This window comes from Thunnus thynnus, chromosome 12, assembly GCF_963924715.1.
Source record: "Thunnus thynnus chromosome 12, fThuThy2.1, whole genome shotgun sequence".
Lineage (NCBI taxonomy): Eukaryota > Metazoa > Chordata > Actinopteri > Scombriformes > Scombridae > Thunnus > Thunnus thynnus.
Genome location: NC_089528.1, coordinates 23,138,228 through 23,155,078, shown reverse-complemented (window position 1 = coordinate 23,155,078; position 16,851 = coordinate 23,138,228). Strand labels below are relative to the sequence as shown.

The 16,851-nt window shown below is 40.3% G+C and overlaps 1 protein-coding gene across 1 annotated transcript; it reads left to right on the top strand.

The window, feature by feature from the left end:
- The first annotated feature begins 9,905 nt into the window (after window positions 1–9,905).
- On the top strand, window positions 9,906–16,572 carry rheb (Ras homolog, mTORC1 binding). Its single transcript, XM_067606388.1, has 8 exons — window positions 9,906–10,210; window positions 11,144–11,215; window positions 12,716–12,783; window positions 12,965–13,047; window positions 13,140–13,196; window positions 13,300–13,347; window positions 13,802–13,883; window positions 15,731–16,572. The coding sequence occupies exons 1-8, from the start codon at window positions 10,159–10,161 to the stop codon at window positions 15,821–15,823; spliced, it is 555 nt and encodes a 184-aa protein (XP_067462489.1). The 5' UTR covers window positions 9,906–10,158; the 3' UTR covers window positions 15,824–16,572.
- Window positions 16,573–16,851: the final 279 nt, after the last annotated feature.

The window sequence follows — 16,851 nt, the reverse complement described above, 5'->3', positions numbered from 1 at the left end:
CATGGAGAGAACATACAAACTACATAGAAAGGTGGAGTTTACTCGTTCTCTCCATGTTGGTTAGGTCTGGTTCAGACTCACCTTCCTCTTGCTGTGAGGCAACAGTGCTAAACACAGCCAAGTCACATCAAGTCTTTTAAAGGGTGGGTTCACAATTTTTCAAGTCTGTCCTAAAACAATATTCAGGTGCCCAAATGAACATTGGCACATGTTTTTCTTGCTGTAATCGTTCCTTGTTCATACTGGTCATTAGGATTTCCCTCCATAATGCACTTACAATGTAAGTGATAGGGAACAAAATCCACAGTCCTCCTTCTGTATAAAAATGTATTCAAAAATGTATTTGAAGTTCTTCACCTGTCCAAATTAGTCAATTCAAGTAGATATCTTTCAAAGTTACTGTCTTTTTAGTGTCAGATCCCCTCTGTTACAATTCTCCCACTGTAGCTGAACATGAAAACACTGTCTGTCAAGACACAAAGAGGGATTTTTTTTACTAAAAAGGCTGTAACTGTGGAAGATATCCACCTTATTTGAGTAACTCAGAAGGATGAAGCCTCATATTATCCTCAGATAAACTTTTAGTTAAATTATTGATCAAAACGAGGGCGGAATTTTGCCCCCATCACTTACATTGTAAGCACATTTGGAGGGGACGCTCTAATAGTCAGTATGAACAGGTGGAATGATTGCAGTGAGAAAAACCTGTTTTGATGTTCATATGGGCACCTGACTGTTGTTTTAAGACCGACTTGAAAAATTGTGAACCTATCCTTCAAGCTCCAAATCACAATGTTGTCCCAAAGGGTTTTACAGTGTATATACTGTAGCTTTCAACATCTTCTATCCTTAGATCATCAAACAGGATGAGAAAAACTGTGCAAAAAATACTTTGAAACCTCAGGAAGAGCTGCAGACGAGGGATTCCTCTTCCAGGACAGGCAGACATGCGATAAGTGCTAAATGTACAGCATGTACAGTACAGCATGTACACTGAGCTACTCTGTCAGAGATATTTTTAATTCATCCAAATAATGCCCTCTGATATGTGTCAAACAACATATTAGTAAAATTGTCACTTTGTCAAATAAAGTCAGAAAATGCTCTTTATGTTTCAAAATAAATGTTACTTTCATTCATATTTAATTGACTTTCTCAGTGTTGTCATTCAGGTGATTAACATGATATTTGCAACACGAGAAGTCTACAATCATGAGCCGTGAACACTTTATAAAACTGTTAGGGGTGTAAATGGGACCTTGGACTTGATCCACATTCCTAGACAGCCTTACAGAGTCTGACCAGGACTTAGAGAGGCCTTAGTCATCATTCTTCTCCCAGTCCAGTAATCAAAGTACTTGGATGACAGTTAGCAGTGATTTCCAACTCTGGGGACTCGGCTCTGCTCTGAGCATGGCTAGATCAGCACTTATGAATGACAAGTTGAATCATGTGTTTGCTGAATTGGACACTGGAGATCAGGCTGTTGGGGTACATGCCCATTCAGGCAGCTGCTTGTGCAGCATGTATCATCCAGACAATTTTTTAGTAAATGTTAATACCTTCATATCATATAACTTGGTATAGAAACTGGTTTCTGGCTGACTGGTACGTTTCTTGTGTGTGCTTGTAGGAAACACTTCATCACAAAGTCTTTATACAGCCTTCAGTTTTTAGGAGGGGATCTGTGCTGCTGGTCTGTGTATATGTGTGCCACGGTTAATTTCACAAACAGCAGGATTGCTATATCCTGCCATCCTCTATTTACATGAAAAATGACACCTCAGCTGTAACCGTCAGAGCGTTCTCCCCCCTATGTGCAAACACATCCCCGGAGTGGCAACACGAGGCTCGGAACACATGCTGTCAAATATGCAGAAAAACCTTGGCTTCATATGCATATCCCTCATTATGGGTTAACTGTAGCACTGAAATACCTGGTAAAAGCTCAGGTGGAGGGACAGATGGAGGGAGGGGGTGGGATAGAAGCTAGATAGGTAGGTGGATGAATGGACAGAGAGAATAATGTTCACTCTGTGAGAGATGTCATCATGACATACCTCTCCATAACACACCATTGCCTAACACTTCGTCATACTCTTGCGAGGCATGAATCTTCATTAAATGCTCCTTTTTTTATCCCATGTGTGTTTTTTTCTAAACAAATCTTCCTTTATATCAGAGGAACAGATGAGTGAAAACAGCTTGAGATTTAAATGACAAGAAAATGGGATTCACCATTCCTCTTGCATTCGCACAACACCTTAATACAGAGTCCCATTAGCACCAAATGAGGATGAGTTATTCACTCTGAGAACAGTTACACCCTCCAGTCCTCAGGGTGACAAAAATGATCTCATTTGAGACAGCTCATCTGGTTATGTGGCGCAATAATGACTCTGGATGAGCTACCTTTAGAGACTCAAATTCAAGATATATACCATTATTACTTGTTCATTACTGTGGAGGCTCCTGGCGATGACAGATGATATATGGCCTTGCTGCCACAGAATCTACCGTAGATGTCTCTGTCTTGAAATGTAAGGAGTACCTGCCAAGACCTGAGGCTCTTTAGAGTCTATAGTGCAGACACATTAGCCCCTGAAGCCAACACTTCTACTGAAAAATACCTTCCCTCTTTAGACAGAATACAAGACAAGATCGGGTCTGAAAGACAAGAAATATGCATTTTGCAAGCCTTTTGAGTATTCCAGACAAAATTAGCACCATGAAATGGGGGAGAGCATGTGAACAGGGGTGGATGGCGAGCCACCTGAGCTGATAATCGTGTATTATTCAGCAGGTGCAGATGTGAATATTCACACCACTGGACACTTTCCACTTTCCATTTGTGCATGCGTCCGCATCTCCCCCAGTTAATGGAGTCTGTGGAAGTGGCTGCACATTTTTGTCAAAAATTGGGGATATGTCACACATTTGAATTGCCATCTGGAAATTGGCTGCAACGCTGCTCTGCCCAAACCTCCAGGTGACACAAAGGATCTACTCAGCAATGCAAATTAGCGGGGAGGAAATTTGAGGGAGTGTCCAACAAGTCTGCTTGGAGGCTGAAAACCAGGCCAAGAACATTTCATTTCAATGTTTCGAATGTTCATTTATTTACCAGATTGGACACAGTGAGGTCGCCTGCGGGTGGTTGTGCAAATTGTCACCATGGAAATTATATCAAGGCGGCTTTAGCATATTCAAGTCTACTTTGATGACAAATCTGTCCTAAAAGAGCACAAACACAAATTCATAACCATTCTACATCTTCTTAGAACATTTTTTCCACCTCCTTATCAACTCTAAGTGAAACACCTCTCCTGAGTATCTTGTAATCTCCTAATCTCTCTCCCCAGGCCACACGCCAGGTATCTGTAGTTAGATCTGTACAGAAGCAGCCAGATTCATCTTGAGATAAACTGGGACAACATGATGAATAGATAATAAAGACACCCAGGGGAAAGCACTATCCGGGTTAACTCCACCGTATAAAGATACCATTTGTAATGATGGTCGGAATCAACAGGGAAGTGCAGTGAGCAAAGCTAACTGGGCTCCAAAGTGACCAAATCAGTTCTGACTTTGCTGATACAGCAGATGGGAGTACAAACCAATTGTGGCTGTGACAACAACAAGCAGGGTGATGAAGTACCACTGAGCAGCCTATCTGGGTCTCACCTGCCTGCATTGCCACTGCTACAGGCAACTGAGTGCTAAACAAAAACAGTTGTACAGTGTGCGTACCAGTAGTTATAGCACAGCTGTAGAGTAATCATGATGAGATATGCTGTCAATGCTTTGGGATGTAAATTAGATTGATTTTGAGTCCAAGCTCTGACCTTGTCACTAGCTGAAAGCTCTGCAGAGACTCTGAAGTAACAATAATAAAGTTGTCCAAAGTTGCATTAAAGCCTGATCCAAGCTAATGTGTTTGGCATCTACTGTGTGTAGGCCGGACACCAGCCACCATGTGGCTATTTTCCTACTAGCCACCTCGGACCACAAAGAAAATATAGAGAAATCTTTATGTGAGGGCCTGACAGCAGCCGCCTTGTGGCCATTTCACAACAAAGCACCTCCGACCATCACCAGAAATATAATATCTGGAGAATTTAAATGGATAAGTCTAAACTCCAAATTAAATGAAATAAAACACATCCACCACAAAAACTAAACTAATTAAAGGTGCAGGAGAAATAGAACTTTTAAATAATAATGAAGTTGCACTACTGGCTACTATTTCAAATGACTATGTGAAAGACACAGCTCAGAGTAACAAAAATGAGAGAATTATCACCAGACTCTGCAGTTCCCCTCAACGCTACAGTGTGTTTCACTGTCTTTCAGCTCATTGTTTTGGTTTTCTTCATTGCTTGGATAAATGCTACCTGCCAAGCACCATTTAGCCCAGGGACTAAAGATGAAAATTTGCTTTTGACTATATTTGGTGAAATAAATGTATTGTGCGTTGTTTCTGTTAAATAAACAATGGAATAAAATAAAATTGGGCATTCCACTGCCCCCAAGTGGCCAAAAATATCTAATATTACTGTATTGACGAGCACATCTGATGTAATCTTGCAGGGTATGCAGCCGCTAGGACCATAGAAACTGGTTTCAGACTTAACCTTAGATTTAAGGCAACAACCTAGGGGAAAATATGCTGCAAACTCGGCTCAGAATAACACACTGCTTAAAACAAGAAAGCAAGAAAGCATCATAATGCACATGCCAAACAACTAACAGAAAATTAAGCCCATAAGCCTATTACAACAAAGTAATTTACAATTAGTAACAGTGCAAACACTGCATATAGATACATGGTTGCAGTATCAAAGCAGAAATTGGCAGCCAGAGGACGCCAAGACATCGCCCACATGCAGCTCGGTGGAAGAGCAATAAAACAGCCAGTAGCGGTTACAGCATGATATTGATAACTGACTGATCTCCAAACAAATAAACAAACACAAAGTGAAGCCCCTATACACATGTAGCAAACACTTAATGTTAGCTTAGTGAAGTGAAGGCCTGATCACTACTCTGTGGAGAGTAAACCCAGACATGGCTTTGTAGAGGGTCGGTACAGTACCACATTGTCCAGACTACTGACAGGACATTCAGTTCGTGGCTTGATTTGCGACACACAAGCTGGCAGCTGAAATGATGAACATCCAGCAACTGGACTCTCAGAGTGATGCGGCTCAAACATGATTAATCCTCCGCAAAGCCATCCCAACGTAGCCTGGCTCTATACCTCTGAATCACTGCCCTCATCCTAGCGATTCAAAAAGTAATAAAGTTAAAATTAAGTAGCAATTTAGTCTAAACAAGCAAATCCTGAAGCAACATGATCAGGCCCCGATGACGGTTGAGCTTACTTATGAAATGCTATATAGCAGGAGCAGCAAGTGTTTGCATTAAAAGAGTTATAAATAAGCAGTGCAGCAGCAGGAAAGCAGTACAAAAGAGAGGAAGGATCACTGCCAGTTTGAATACGCTGCCTTGTTGCTAAGCATGTGTTGGATATATGTTGCAGTGAAGTGGTGTATGTGCGTGTCAGTGTAGTAAGTTGTCTGCTTGAGCGAGGCCTTCAGGGTGTGTCAGGTGTGGTGGAGAAACTCATATCGCAAAGTTTTGATGGTGAGTGACAGCACAGAAGTTTCAATGATGATGATTTTTCTGTGCATGCCACCAGAACTTGAAACAATAGGATCTGACAAGCTCTGTTCTAGAAATTAGGATGCTTGCCAGACCATCGCTGCCAGCAAGCCATAAATGTTTCATGTGGTGCTGATATGGTAATCATTGGATCCCTACAATGACACCTTGTGAGAGTTGGATAACGATGGCTGTCTTTCAGGCCTGTGTGACTCTGGACACAGTCCAACAGCTGAGGCACAGCCTGAAGTGTGAATCTGCACGTTAAAAAAGGGCCACATTGCATCCAGTAGGGTGATAAAAGTCTCAAAGATAAGCAAAATAAAGGTGCAATGGTTGTCCCCCTGGTCATCATGCAGCTATACACACTTTGCTGGTGAGAGATGTCACACAAATGCATTCCTCTGAGTTAAATATGCATTCTGTTTCATGAGGTTTTGCGAGTGGGTCCAGGTGCCCGTTAGTGGCACAAACCCAGCTGGAGGATGTAGCTGACTCGCTCCACTGGCGCACAGGCTGGCATACTAACAGAGCCAGGGGTGCTTTCACAGTGAGTTGAAAGAGGCTGGCGCTGGTGCCACACACCCAGGGTTCAGAAACACGAGCTCCAGCTGCATGTCCACTAGCTCGCATAGCTAAAGAAATTAGAGACTGGAAATCTAAAGTGAGTTTTCAACCTGCAACATGCTCCGTGACAGGAATATCGATCTCATGACATTAGCAGTCACACACACAACGCCGTCACCTTAATCACATCTGTGTCTCGCTGCGCACGAGATTCTGTGGGATTAATTGTTGGGGTGAAAAAAGAAGAAATTTTCCAATCACCAGGGATGAAGGAATAAAAGGCCAACATGTCTAAAAGAGCTTAATGTATTATTTCTCTGAGGCTTGTGTAAGCCTTTTATTAAAGTGAAACAATCTTGTCAGACACCTGTTGTTCCTGCAAGGGGTATTTATTGTTGGCCTATGTCAGCACACTGTAATCCCTGGCTAGAACATGGCTGTATTACCAGTGTGACCTATTCTTGGTCATCATAATTTCTTGCGAGCATGTGTGTGAGAGAGAGAGAGCGAGAGGTTGAAATAGGTAGAGAAAGTGACAGCGTTCATGTGTATGGGTTTGAATGTGCTTATGTGTGTATTTGTGTGTGTGTGTGTCCAGTGATTGCAGGCAGCACCCTTCAGCCATTCCAGTCAAGCTTTTTTTTTTTTTTTTTTTTTTTGACACCCAATGTCATGCAGAACAAATCGCCTATTGCTGACACAGTGATTTCTTGTCTCCAGCGCCGAGAAGTGTGTGTGGAGGCAAAACAGTTGGGTCTTACTGACGGGGACTTGGACATGTCTGTGATTAAGTAGTAATGGTCCAGGACGTGACAGGGAAACAGGGGATTTCATTGGTCACAGGGCAGGGAAAAATGCACACCCTTGGGGGCCCGTGGGGTATTTTTGAGAGAGTATATAATTATTTTTAAGAGTTTTGCTCCAAGATATTCTAGAGTAGCTTTTAAACTGTGGAAATCTTTAAATATCTCCCAATGTCTCTTTCTAGAAAATGCAGTTTTACAGACTCCATCATTTGTGTGAAATTAAGCAATGATTGATACACATAAGTAATATTAACCCTTGCTTTCTGGCTGTTTGTAGAGCAAAGAGGAGCCTCATCATCTCACCACCTTCACCACGCCTGCCTTGAATTCCAGTGTCTGCCTATGGGCTTAACCCGCTAATTGTGGCCTGACTTCCTATGGTATTATTGCATGCCTGCGGTTTGGTTTTAGGCCACAGTTATATTAAGACATGGGTATTTTAACATAATGGAATACACTATTAGCTGAGATAAGCAGGGATGTGTGTGATGGTTGTAGTGTGTCTGATTTATGTGTGAGGTCACTGAGGTACAGTGTCTCGCTGTTTAGGGAGGTTTGGGCGTGTATGTCTGATTGTATGGTGCAGCTTGAGAAACGGGGCTTCGTGAGTTCTCGAGTCAAACAAGAGATGGAAATAAACAGTTATTAGAAGGTGATGTTTCTATGGGAATATGGGAATATATAATAGTTATTTCTGCATTTACAGATAGGTATCTGGTACTCTAAGTGGGGTCTGTGTGAGATATAAATGGTGTTATGGGGACATCTACTGGCCAATGTCTATTATAAGTAAAAGTCTTGCCTTTTACATTGTACTTAAAAACAAAAATGTGTTCTTATTTCTTCAGTTGGATGTTTGAGCTTCACTGTGCAGAGTTTGAAGCAAGAAGACTGTTTTCACATTCATCTGCTGAAGGGGTAACAGTTTCTCTGCTCTCACCTTAAATCAGAGTTTAAGGGCAAGTACTTACAAGCATGACTTTCGACATCAAAACCAGTTTGGAAGCCAACCGTCGTCCAGTATGCAATCTACACAAGACTGATGTGGAAACTTGAAACCTGCAGTGCACATACACTGAAAATGGAGTTTACAATGAAGTAGGAGACATTATGTGTCCAGCAGTTAAACTCTATTCCACTTTCCATTTTCATAGAGTTTTGATTTTTGCATGAGTGAAGGAGTAGTTGTTACTTTAAGACTTTTTAACCAGGTAATTTCACTTTTGTCATAGAAAAACCACATCAGACACAAATTATTATTCGAAGCAGAGTGTTTCCTAAAACATATCTGGAGGTAAAATACAGATGTTTACCAGCAAAAGTAAAAGAAAGCCTACCCATAATGGCCTCCACGAGCAGCATTTTGATGTTCTAGCTGGTTGAACTGGATCTGATTTTAACTTAACTGTTGTTGACCAAACAGATCTTGAGAAAACAATCAAAGCTCAAGGAGCATTAGTAGATTTATCACTCTGCATTAAGATTTATTACCAGCAATAATTATAATGCTCATCATTGTGAGCTGTATGCTAAGGTTGGATCTCTCTCTCTCTCTCTCTCCCTCTCTGCAAGGCGTGATAAAAACTGGGTTTTATTTATTTATAAGGCTCTTACTGGTTTTTTACCCCCTTCCATTATTTCATTGTTATCTTTTAATGCAGGCCCGTACACTGTGCACCTGCAACCTGGAATAACATGCAGGACATTCTTAAGCTTATCTCATTTTTATCCTAATAGGGCAATTTAAATTTTTAATTTCCTCTTATTTCACTTCCAACTGCTCTTGTTTTAAGCTGACTCATTCACTGTAAATTTTAATTCCTTTATTTATTCATAAGCTTTTAATATGTTAGTATTTTTACCAATTTGGTTTTTCATTACTTTTTCGTTTTTTTCTTTATCGCCATTGTTATCTAAGTATCTTATCTGTGTTTTTTGGTGCCTAGGATGTGTTATTTGTGAATTTGCTTTGCTATATTGTAAATGAAGTCTCTACTTCAATATATTTCCGAGTCTAAATAAAGGTTGAGTGAAAGAATGAATGAATGAATGAAAGGTATCCTGGAGCTTTTCACCAGATTACATGATGCTCATCAGCAGATGGAGTTTGAGGATAACATGTCTCATATTTTGTCAGCTTGAATGTAAAATCTTTATTTGTAAATGAACAATAGATGTAAAATAAATGTAGATGAGTAACCGTAGAAGGTACAAAAATCCCTTTGTAATATTATGAAGTAGAAGTAGAAAGAAACATTACAACACATGTACCTAACAGTGGTACAGTATGTACTTATTTACCTATCACCACATTGTATTGTAGCTTTTTATCTGTTACACACTATAATCTACTTCTCCTATAATTGATATGTCTATAGAGATGTTGGCTGTACGTATGGTAAGCTTATAGCTCGCTGACCCCATCATCTCTCCAGCCTATAACGCTTCTATGGGCATTAATGGGGTATCACTGGCACTGAATAATGAGTTTATGGTGCTCTAACATTAGCTTTTTCATGGCTATTGTGACCACAATGGGATCTGTATGATAATCCTATAATATCTTAACAATGACTTATACTATTTTGCTTCTCTCCATAGGTCATTACAGAAATTACTATAGTGTGTCCGAGAAAAAAGACAGAAAAAAAAAAAGATGACGTCTTCCCTGCTCTCTGACCCTAAAGATGTGAATGACATTGCACCCGGCCACCCAGCGCGTCATATTGCGTGTATCAACCAATCATATTTTAAAACCCGGTCATTGCTATTTGACGGACAGCTGTTTCACCCAATCAAAGTTTTACAACAGGCATCAACGCCCTCCTTCGCTCCGCGTCTATCCAATCAGAGCGGAGCAGTAATTACTAATTCATTACATTGCAAAGGGGAGTGACGCAGTTATTGTAGATCTATACTCCATGCTTTTTCATATGACCTGAAATAACATTATTTTCAAGCCGTGGACGTAAAATTTTCTCGTAAACTCAGCAAAGAACAGGGACCTCTGCTGTCATCTTTAGGCTGTATGTCGAATCTTTGCGCTCCTTGAATTTGGATGCCATTCCGGTTGGAGGTTGCGGTACACCCCGAGGACTAGATGCGATAACCAGAACGAGATATGCCGCAGCCGAAATCACGAAAAATCGCCATCCTCGGGTACAGATCCGTAGGTGAGTTCCGATCAGACGACGCGCAGGGGGGGTGGTGATGGGGGGGGAGGGAATGACACCTTAAGGGCCTTGGATGCGACGCAGGGACTAGATTTCAGCGGCCTTTCAGATCAATTTAAATCCATTGTAAGAGCGGTTTACTCCTCCTATAATAGACTTAATTTATAAGGGAGTGGGATCTGTCACGCAGCATCCCGGAGAGGGCGAATGAGCGCCACCAGGTGAGACGTGGCCTTGTGAGGGTTTTTTTTTTTTTTTTTTAGCACATGAGGCCTCCCATAGAATGTTCAAGATCCATATTTTTACGCGTCTGATCTTTGGCGCACTTATTGATACGTTTCCATCATTGACCCCAACCCCGCTGGCGTTAGGCTAGTTCCTGCTGTGGGAAGGCCTGAAGGACCACAAGGATTTGGCGCATTATTACTGGGCAGTTTTTATTTGATCTTAACCAAACCAAAGAAGCGCAATCTGTATGCGGTAAAAAAGGATGTTGAGGATGGCAAGATGGCACACACAGATAGCACGAGTGGAGGCCCAGCCAGCATACCAGCACGAAAAACTCCTCAAATATTACCATAGAGATTTGTATTGTGTTTATGGCAGCCTACTACCTACTATTGTTGTTATTCTGCCATATTCTCAGGAGGTTTATGGTGTATCTGGTAGCCTTGTGCGTTGCAGGTGTTGTAAATAATTAATTTTTTGGATGTTTATAATGTGCATATGTTTATCAGTCACTGCTCCCTTTTAATTTGTTGTCATCTTTATACTGAATATATACACCTGAGCCACAGGACATGAGTGATGAACAGCTGTTATGGATAACTGCATTAAAAACTTTTGAAGCTTTTGACATTTTCTTTCCACATTTCTAATATTTTTCTAATCTCTGAAGAATCACTGTTCATAATAATCATTTGTATTTTGCAGGAAAGTCCTCTTTGACAATTCAGTTTGTGGAAGGCCAGTTCGTTGACTCCTATGACCCCACAATAGAAAACAGTAAGTGGGGGGTTTTATCGACTGTTGTATGATAAACAAACAGGGTTTCCCCCCAGGAAACTTCATCTGAGGTGCGGATCCCGGAGCACCTTTGCTCTTTTCTCCTCCAAGGTTTTGTAAAAGTGTATGTATTTTTTATGATGTTTGCGGAGGTGGTTGTTTCAAGCAAGGTGACGCACCTCTGCTCAAAAATGCAGGAAAACTGATAAATAAGTAAGGTTAACTTGATTCCTATTGCTCAAAATTGCACATTTGACTTAGCTTCACAATCTGAACATACAACAAAGACCTTCAGTTGAGATTATGAAAAACACCCGTAACACTTCAAAAGTAGAAAAAGGTACATGCCCAATCCTTTATTAAGATCTTTGAAATCAATGTTCTGATTGTTATTTGCCATCACAAGGTTCACTTACTTGGTGTTTCCAAAGCTTTATGCCTTCATCGGCTGTTTTAGTAGCTCAGTTGTCATGTAGATAGTTTAGTATTTATCACATGACCCAGCTAAGTATGGAATTTCAATCAGAGGGGTTATATATTATAATAATCATAAGGATTTGTCATTATCAATATGTTTGATATCAGTTTATATCATTATATGGCTTAGGTTTCACATTTTACTCATTCAAACCTGTCCATCACAGTCAAACTTGATGGATCGAAAGTGTTACTCTTCCTCGTCCTTATCGTATTATGTCAGATATACTGTATCTATGATTTTGCTGAAAGACAATCGATGATCACACTAAATTGTTACCCAGCAGGGTGCAGTGTTTCTTCCAAGCCAACATGTCCAAACACTACACCGACTGATTTCAGCACTTTCCACCAGAAAGGGAGAAACTTTCTTTTTTAAGGAATGTTTCAGAAATTAGCTGGTGTACTGTTTTGGTTGGAATGAAACCCTACTGACCCTTCATTTCTGTAAGCCTGGACATCACCGGCTTATTTCGTTGCCTCGCTTGAATGCACTTTGACTGTACATTTTGCAGAACAAGAGAACATTCTAAACACACATATTCCCAGACACTCCAGAGATTTAAACTTTGCCTGTAGGCTGTTTCTCTTTTCCCCGATATGTTTGCTCATATACCATCCTGCATTTCTCGAATGTGTGGTCTGTATCTATAAATAATCTCTGGATGGTTAACATAAAGCAAAGTGTCAGCGTTATCAGCGAGATGCTGCAGGCAGCGCAATCCCTCAGCAACCGTTGTAGATAATATGACCCATCTCCAGGCAGATATTGACATCCATGTACTGAATGAACTCGGTGGTCCTGTGCAACCAGAAATGGATCCATAACTGGGTTGTGTCTTGTGCTGTATGTCTCGAGATCTGCAGACTGAACACTGAGTGATGGAGGCTGTATAGTACTCAATTATTTATGTGTATTTTTTATGTTGATCTAAAAAAGAAACTTCTCGCTCCGTCTGTTAAAGTGTTTAATTCGTGATTTCCAGCAGTTAATTTCCAATTTGTCCTTTCTTTTAACTGCAGCGTTTACTAAAATGATCACAATAAATGGACAAGAGTACCATCTTCAGCTGGTAGACACAGCAGGACAGGTATGACTCAGTGCCAACTGAATGATAGCACTTTTTATCAGCCTGTCAGCAGGTTATGCATTTTTATGTAAATATGTGCTGTTATACGTTATATGATAATGTTATTTCATAGTTTGATATTTATTCTGCTTCAAACATGTAACATTTCATACCAATTTCCTCCAAATCTCCATCTTTCCAGGATGAGTACTCTATCTTCCCACAGACTTACTCCATAGATATCAACGGTTACATTCTGGTCTATTCAGTTACATCTAATAAAAGGTATACCTCCCTTTTCTGTCCTGTGTAATGAGTTGGACTGCTTACAGTTCATGAATGCTAAAGAAGAATCTTTCCCCTCATTTCTTCCTCAGCTTTGAAGTTGTACAAGTTATCCATGAAAAACTGTTGGACATGGTGGGGAAAGTTCAGTGAGTACTGCTCCTTCTTATTTTGCTGTCCACGGCATTCCAAGAAGTATGAAATATATCATGCATGAATGACAATGTGCCGTTTTCTTTCCCTCCAATGCAGAGTACCAATTATGCTCGTCGGTAACAAGAACGACCTACATATGGAGCGGTATGTCTGAAAGCACACTCAAATTGTACATTAGGTTTAATATATGCCGTAGGTATACATGGGTCAAGGCACTTAGCAGTTTTAATCATCATTTCTGTGTAATTCATCATCATTTTGCAGGCTCCTGTTGGCAGAAATGTAAAACTCCACTACATATGAAACACAAACACAAATACAAAACAGATGTTAATATTTGTTACACAGGTGTCCCAAATAAAGACAGAAGCTGTTTGCACCAAACTAGTCTGTTTAAACATGACTCTGTGTGTTTGTGTAGCCCTGCAATTACACATTACTTTGCACCAAGTCAATGAAAACGTTTATAAGAGCAAATTTCTTAGGAGTTGAACAATGTGGGTTGGTTAGAATCGACACTGCAGCCGTACTCTGAAATATTGTTTTATCCTCGCTGACTGGCTTTGCCTGCTATTCCTGTTTCTGTTGTTGTTTTCAGAGTAATCAGTTGCGAAGAGGGAAAAGCATTAGCTGAATCCTGGAATGCTGCCTTCATGGAGTCCTCAGCTAAAGAGAACCAGGTAAGATCATATTTACCAGGTAGTACTTGGTTTTAGATTTGGTTGTTGTCAAGACCTATTTATACCTCTGTTTCAAAAGAATACCCAATCAAATTTCATTTTAATCTTTATATATTTAATGAATGCTACAATAGATAACTGAAAGGGCTCAGTCTCATTTAAAGTTTTAATCCTTAAAGGGGATCTAAGGCAATTTTACACATTAAGATTAGTTTACTCGTCACAGGGAGTAGTCAGCCTGTGAAAACAGTTTCAGTCTTCCTCCAGAGTCTGAGATAAATAACTTTGGCGATACTATCAGGGTTATCTTGGCTTGAGATTTAAGACTACAAACTTGTAATAACTTGTTTACCAGGCAGGAGGGTCTGACAAAGACACTCTGTCAAGTTGCATTATGGGAAGTGTAGGATCTAGTGTTTTTGGAGCTTTACCTATACAAGTGACTAAAGTTCAGGATATCACAGCCTCTGCTGAGTACATTTTGACCATTTTTTTTAAACATCTGTCTCTTTCAAGTCCACCAACTTTATGGAAATGTTGCACTTAAGTGCTAGAGTGCTCTCTTATGCTTTTTATCACATCAAACCCGCCTTATCAACAGCCTCTTATAAGCATTATCCGTTCCATCAATTTGCATTCCATTACTGCCTTGATTGAAAGTGCGCACACACATATATTAAAGAAAACAGTTTGATGGATGTGTAGTAAACAGACACAAGTTTCTCTCCCTCCTGTAAGTATCTGACAATATACTATAGCTGCTCAAGGCAATTTTGCTGTCCCCAGAGGTTGATAAGCACGTCATTTCAAGTGACATTATAGAACTTGTGCTATTAAAATGTATCTGGAGCTACAACCAGACTGAAATATTTAGGGCTATAAATTTAAAGCTGCTGTACTGAATGTTTTTATCTTAACAATGGGTCAAATGACTGTGTAATGTGAAAGGTGTTGCTCATGGTGATGAACCCACAGAGAATTATTACCCGACTCTGTGTTTCCCTTCAGCAATACAAAGCATTTTAGCATTTTTTTGTAACTCATTGTTTTGCTTTACAGCCCGCAACTGTACTGTTTGGTTCACTCTCACCACTCACAAGCATTGTCTCTAGCCTCAGCAGACAGCTGTTTTCAGCAAAAAAAAAAAAAAAAAAAAAAGCTCAAAAAACAGCTAGCTGCCCAGCACCAAACAGTACAAAGACAAAGTTAGCGACTAGCTGGTGAACATAGTAGAATATTTAGCAACTAAAGAGATTTGGTGGAGAACAAAACCAACACAAACCAACTAAAAGGAGAGTGAAAATTAAACTTCATCAGGTGGACACAAACATGCTAATGTTACTCTGTTCCTGCTTGATGTGTAAATAAGCTACTGTTTGCTAACAAATAATCCCTATCAACTTTATAACCGGATAGTACAGTATGTCAGTGTTGTGTTTACAGCTCGTTTCGCTGCCCCCAAGTGGCTGAAAAGTTAAGTTCAGAAAATGTATCCAGCACAGCATCAAAGATACAGCATGTTTAATTTACTATTCTTTTGATTTCCATCATTTTCATCCAACATAAGCTCAAAGTAAACAACAAACTGTTTTCTGTTGGATGTATTTTGCGCCGTATCTTAAGTTTTATATTCAGGAAGTCTATTTATCTGCTTCAAATCGAGTTAGCAAACAATATTGCTTGACAGTGTTTAAATGCCTATAAAAACAACGCCATCTCTGTGCGGCGCTTAAAGCGAGTGAGGCTCCACCGGATCAAATGTGTGTGAGTGAAGCATGTGACAGCGTCCTGCGTGTGTGTGTGTGTGTGTGTGTGTGTTCGTGTGTGTCTCGCTCTCTCACTCTCAGACAGCCGTGGAGGTTTTCCGGAGGATGATCCTGGAGGCAGAGAAGATGGACGGCGGCGTGCAGCCAGGAAAAACGTCCTGCTCCATGATGTAGAGCCGCCCAATCAACACACAGGACACTGCACTGGGATATCCCGTTACTTGAAGGCTAGCTGCCAGTTCTCCTCCACCTCAGCTGACTCCACCCCCCCCCCCCAGGGTCCTAAATATCCAATACTGTCTATTTATGGCTCTGATTCCACTGTTATTTATCAGTATTTCCAATTCCCTTTTGTCATCCTTGTTTTTCTTTGTGTGTTTGATTTAAAAAAAAAAAAAAAAAAGGATGAGTGGTGGTTTCCTCGTCTTATATTTCCCACAATCCACCCCTCTTCCATCTCTGTCCACGGCACTGATGCAAAACACAGAACATCATTTAGGTGTATCAGAAAAAATGTTTTTTTTTTCCTGTGCTCGGTAATGACGACAACCGTGACTAAGGCCCAGAGATAGTAGTGGCTTGATGCATCTTCGCTTCCCATTATGCAGCTCCCATATAGGCAATGAGCAATTCTCTGTTTAAATAACACGAGATAAGAGAAATGTCATGTCTGCCATGCGTATGCTCCGAAAATGGATAAGTAAACACCGACGTTTCTTCTGATACATCACCAGCTGTTTGGTCCCTCCAATATATAACTCTTTTTCTACTTCGTCTCCACACGCAGTACCCACATCTCTGTCCCTCAGTTTGTTTTCATAGCAGTTACTGTCAGCCAAAAATCTGCATCCATTTTCTAATGTTGAAAATGTTGTACAAATGTTTTTGATTGTAATCATTAAAGCAAAAAGTGGTTATGTAAAGCAGGCTTGAGTGTGGATTATTACGCTGATAATGTGTTTTGTTTTGTTGTTGTTTTTTTTTGAAGTGATAAAAAGATAGTAATAAATACAGCAGAAGCTCAAATTTAAGAGGGAACAATAAACTGAAGAGGGTTCAAGATTCATGTGCAGGGAGGATAATGATTTAATGATTACAGTGGAAAGCAATACAGAGCATAAAAGTTTAACTCGAATCTTGTGTGTTCCAGCTTTTTGTTGCATAATAACTAAATACTGCTTCTCTGTGTTTTCTTTTGACTT

Bases quoted from the DNA above. Each gene is read 5' to 3' on its own strand.
- rheb (XM_067606388.1), top strand. From the start codon at position 10,159: ATGCCGCAGCCGAAATCACGAAAAATCGCCATCCTCGGGTACAGATCC. The intron at 11,216-12,715 runs GTAAGTGGGGGG...TTTTAACTGCAG, and splicing joins TGACCCCACAATAGAAAACA to CGTTTACTAAAATGATCACA. The intron at 13,884-15,730 runs GTAAGATCATAT...TCTCACTCTCAG, and splicing joins CCTCAGCTAAAGAGAACCAG to ACAGCCGTGGAGGTTTTCCG.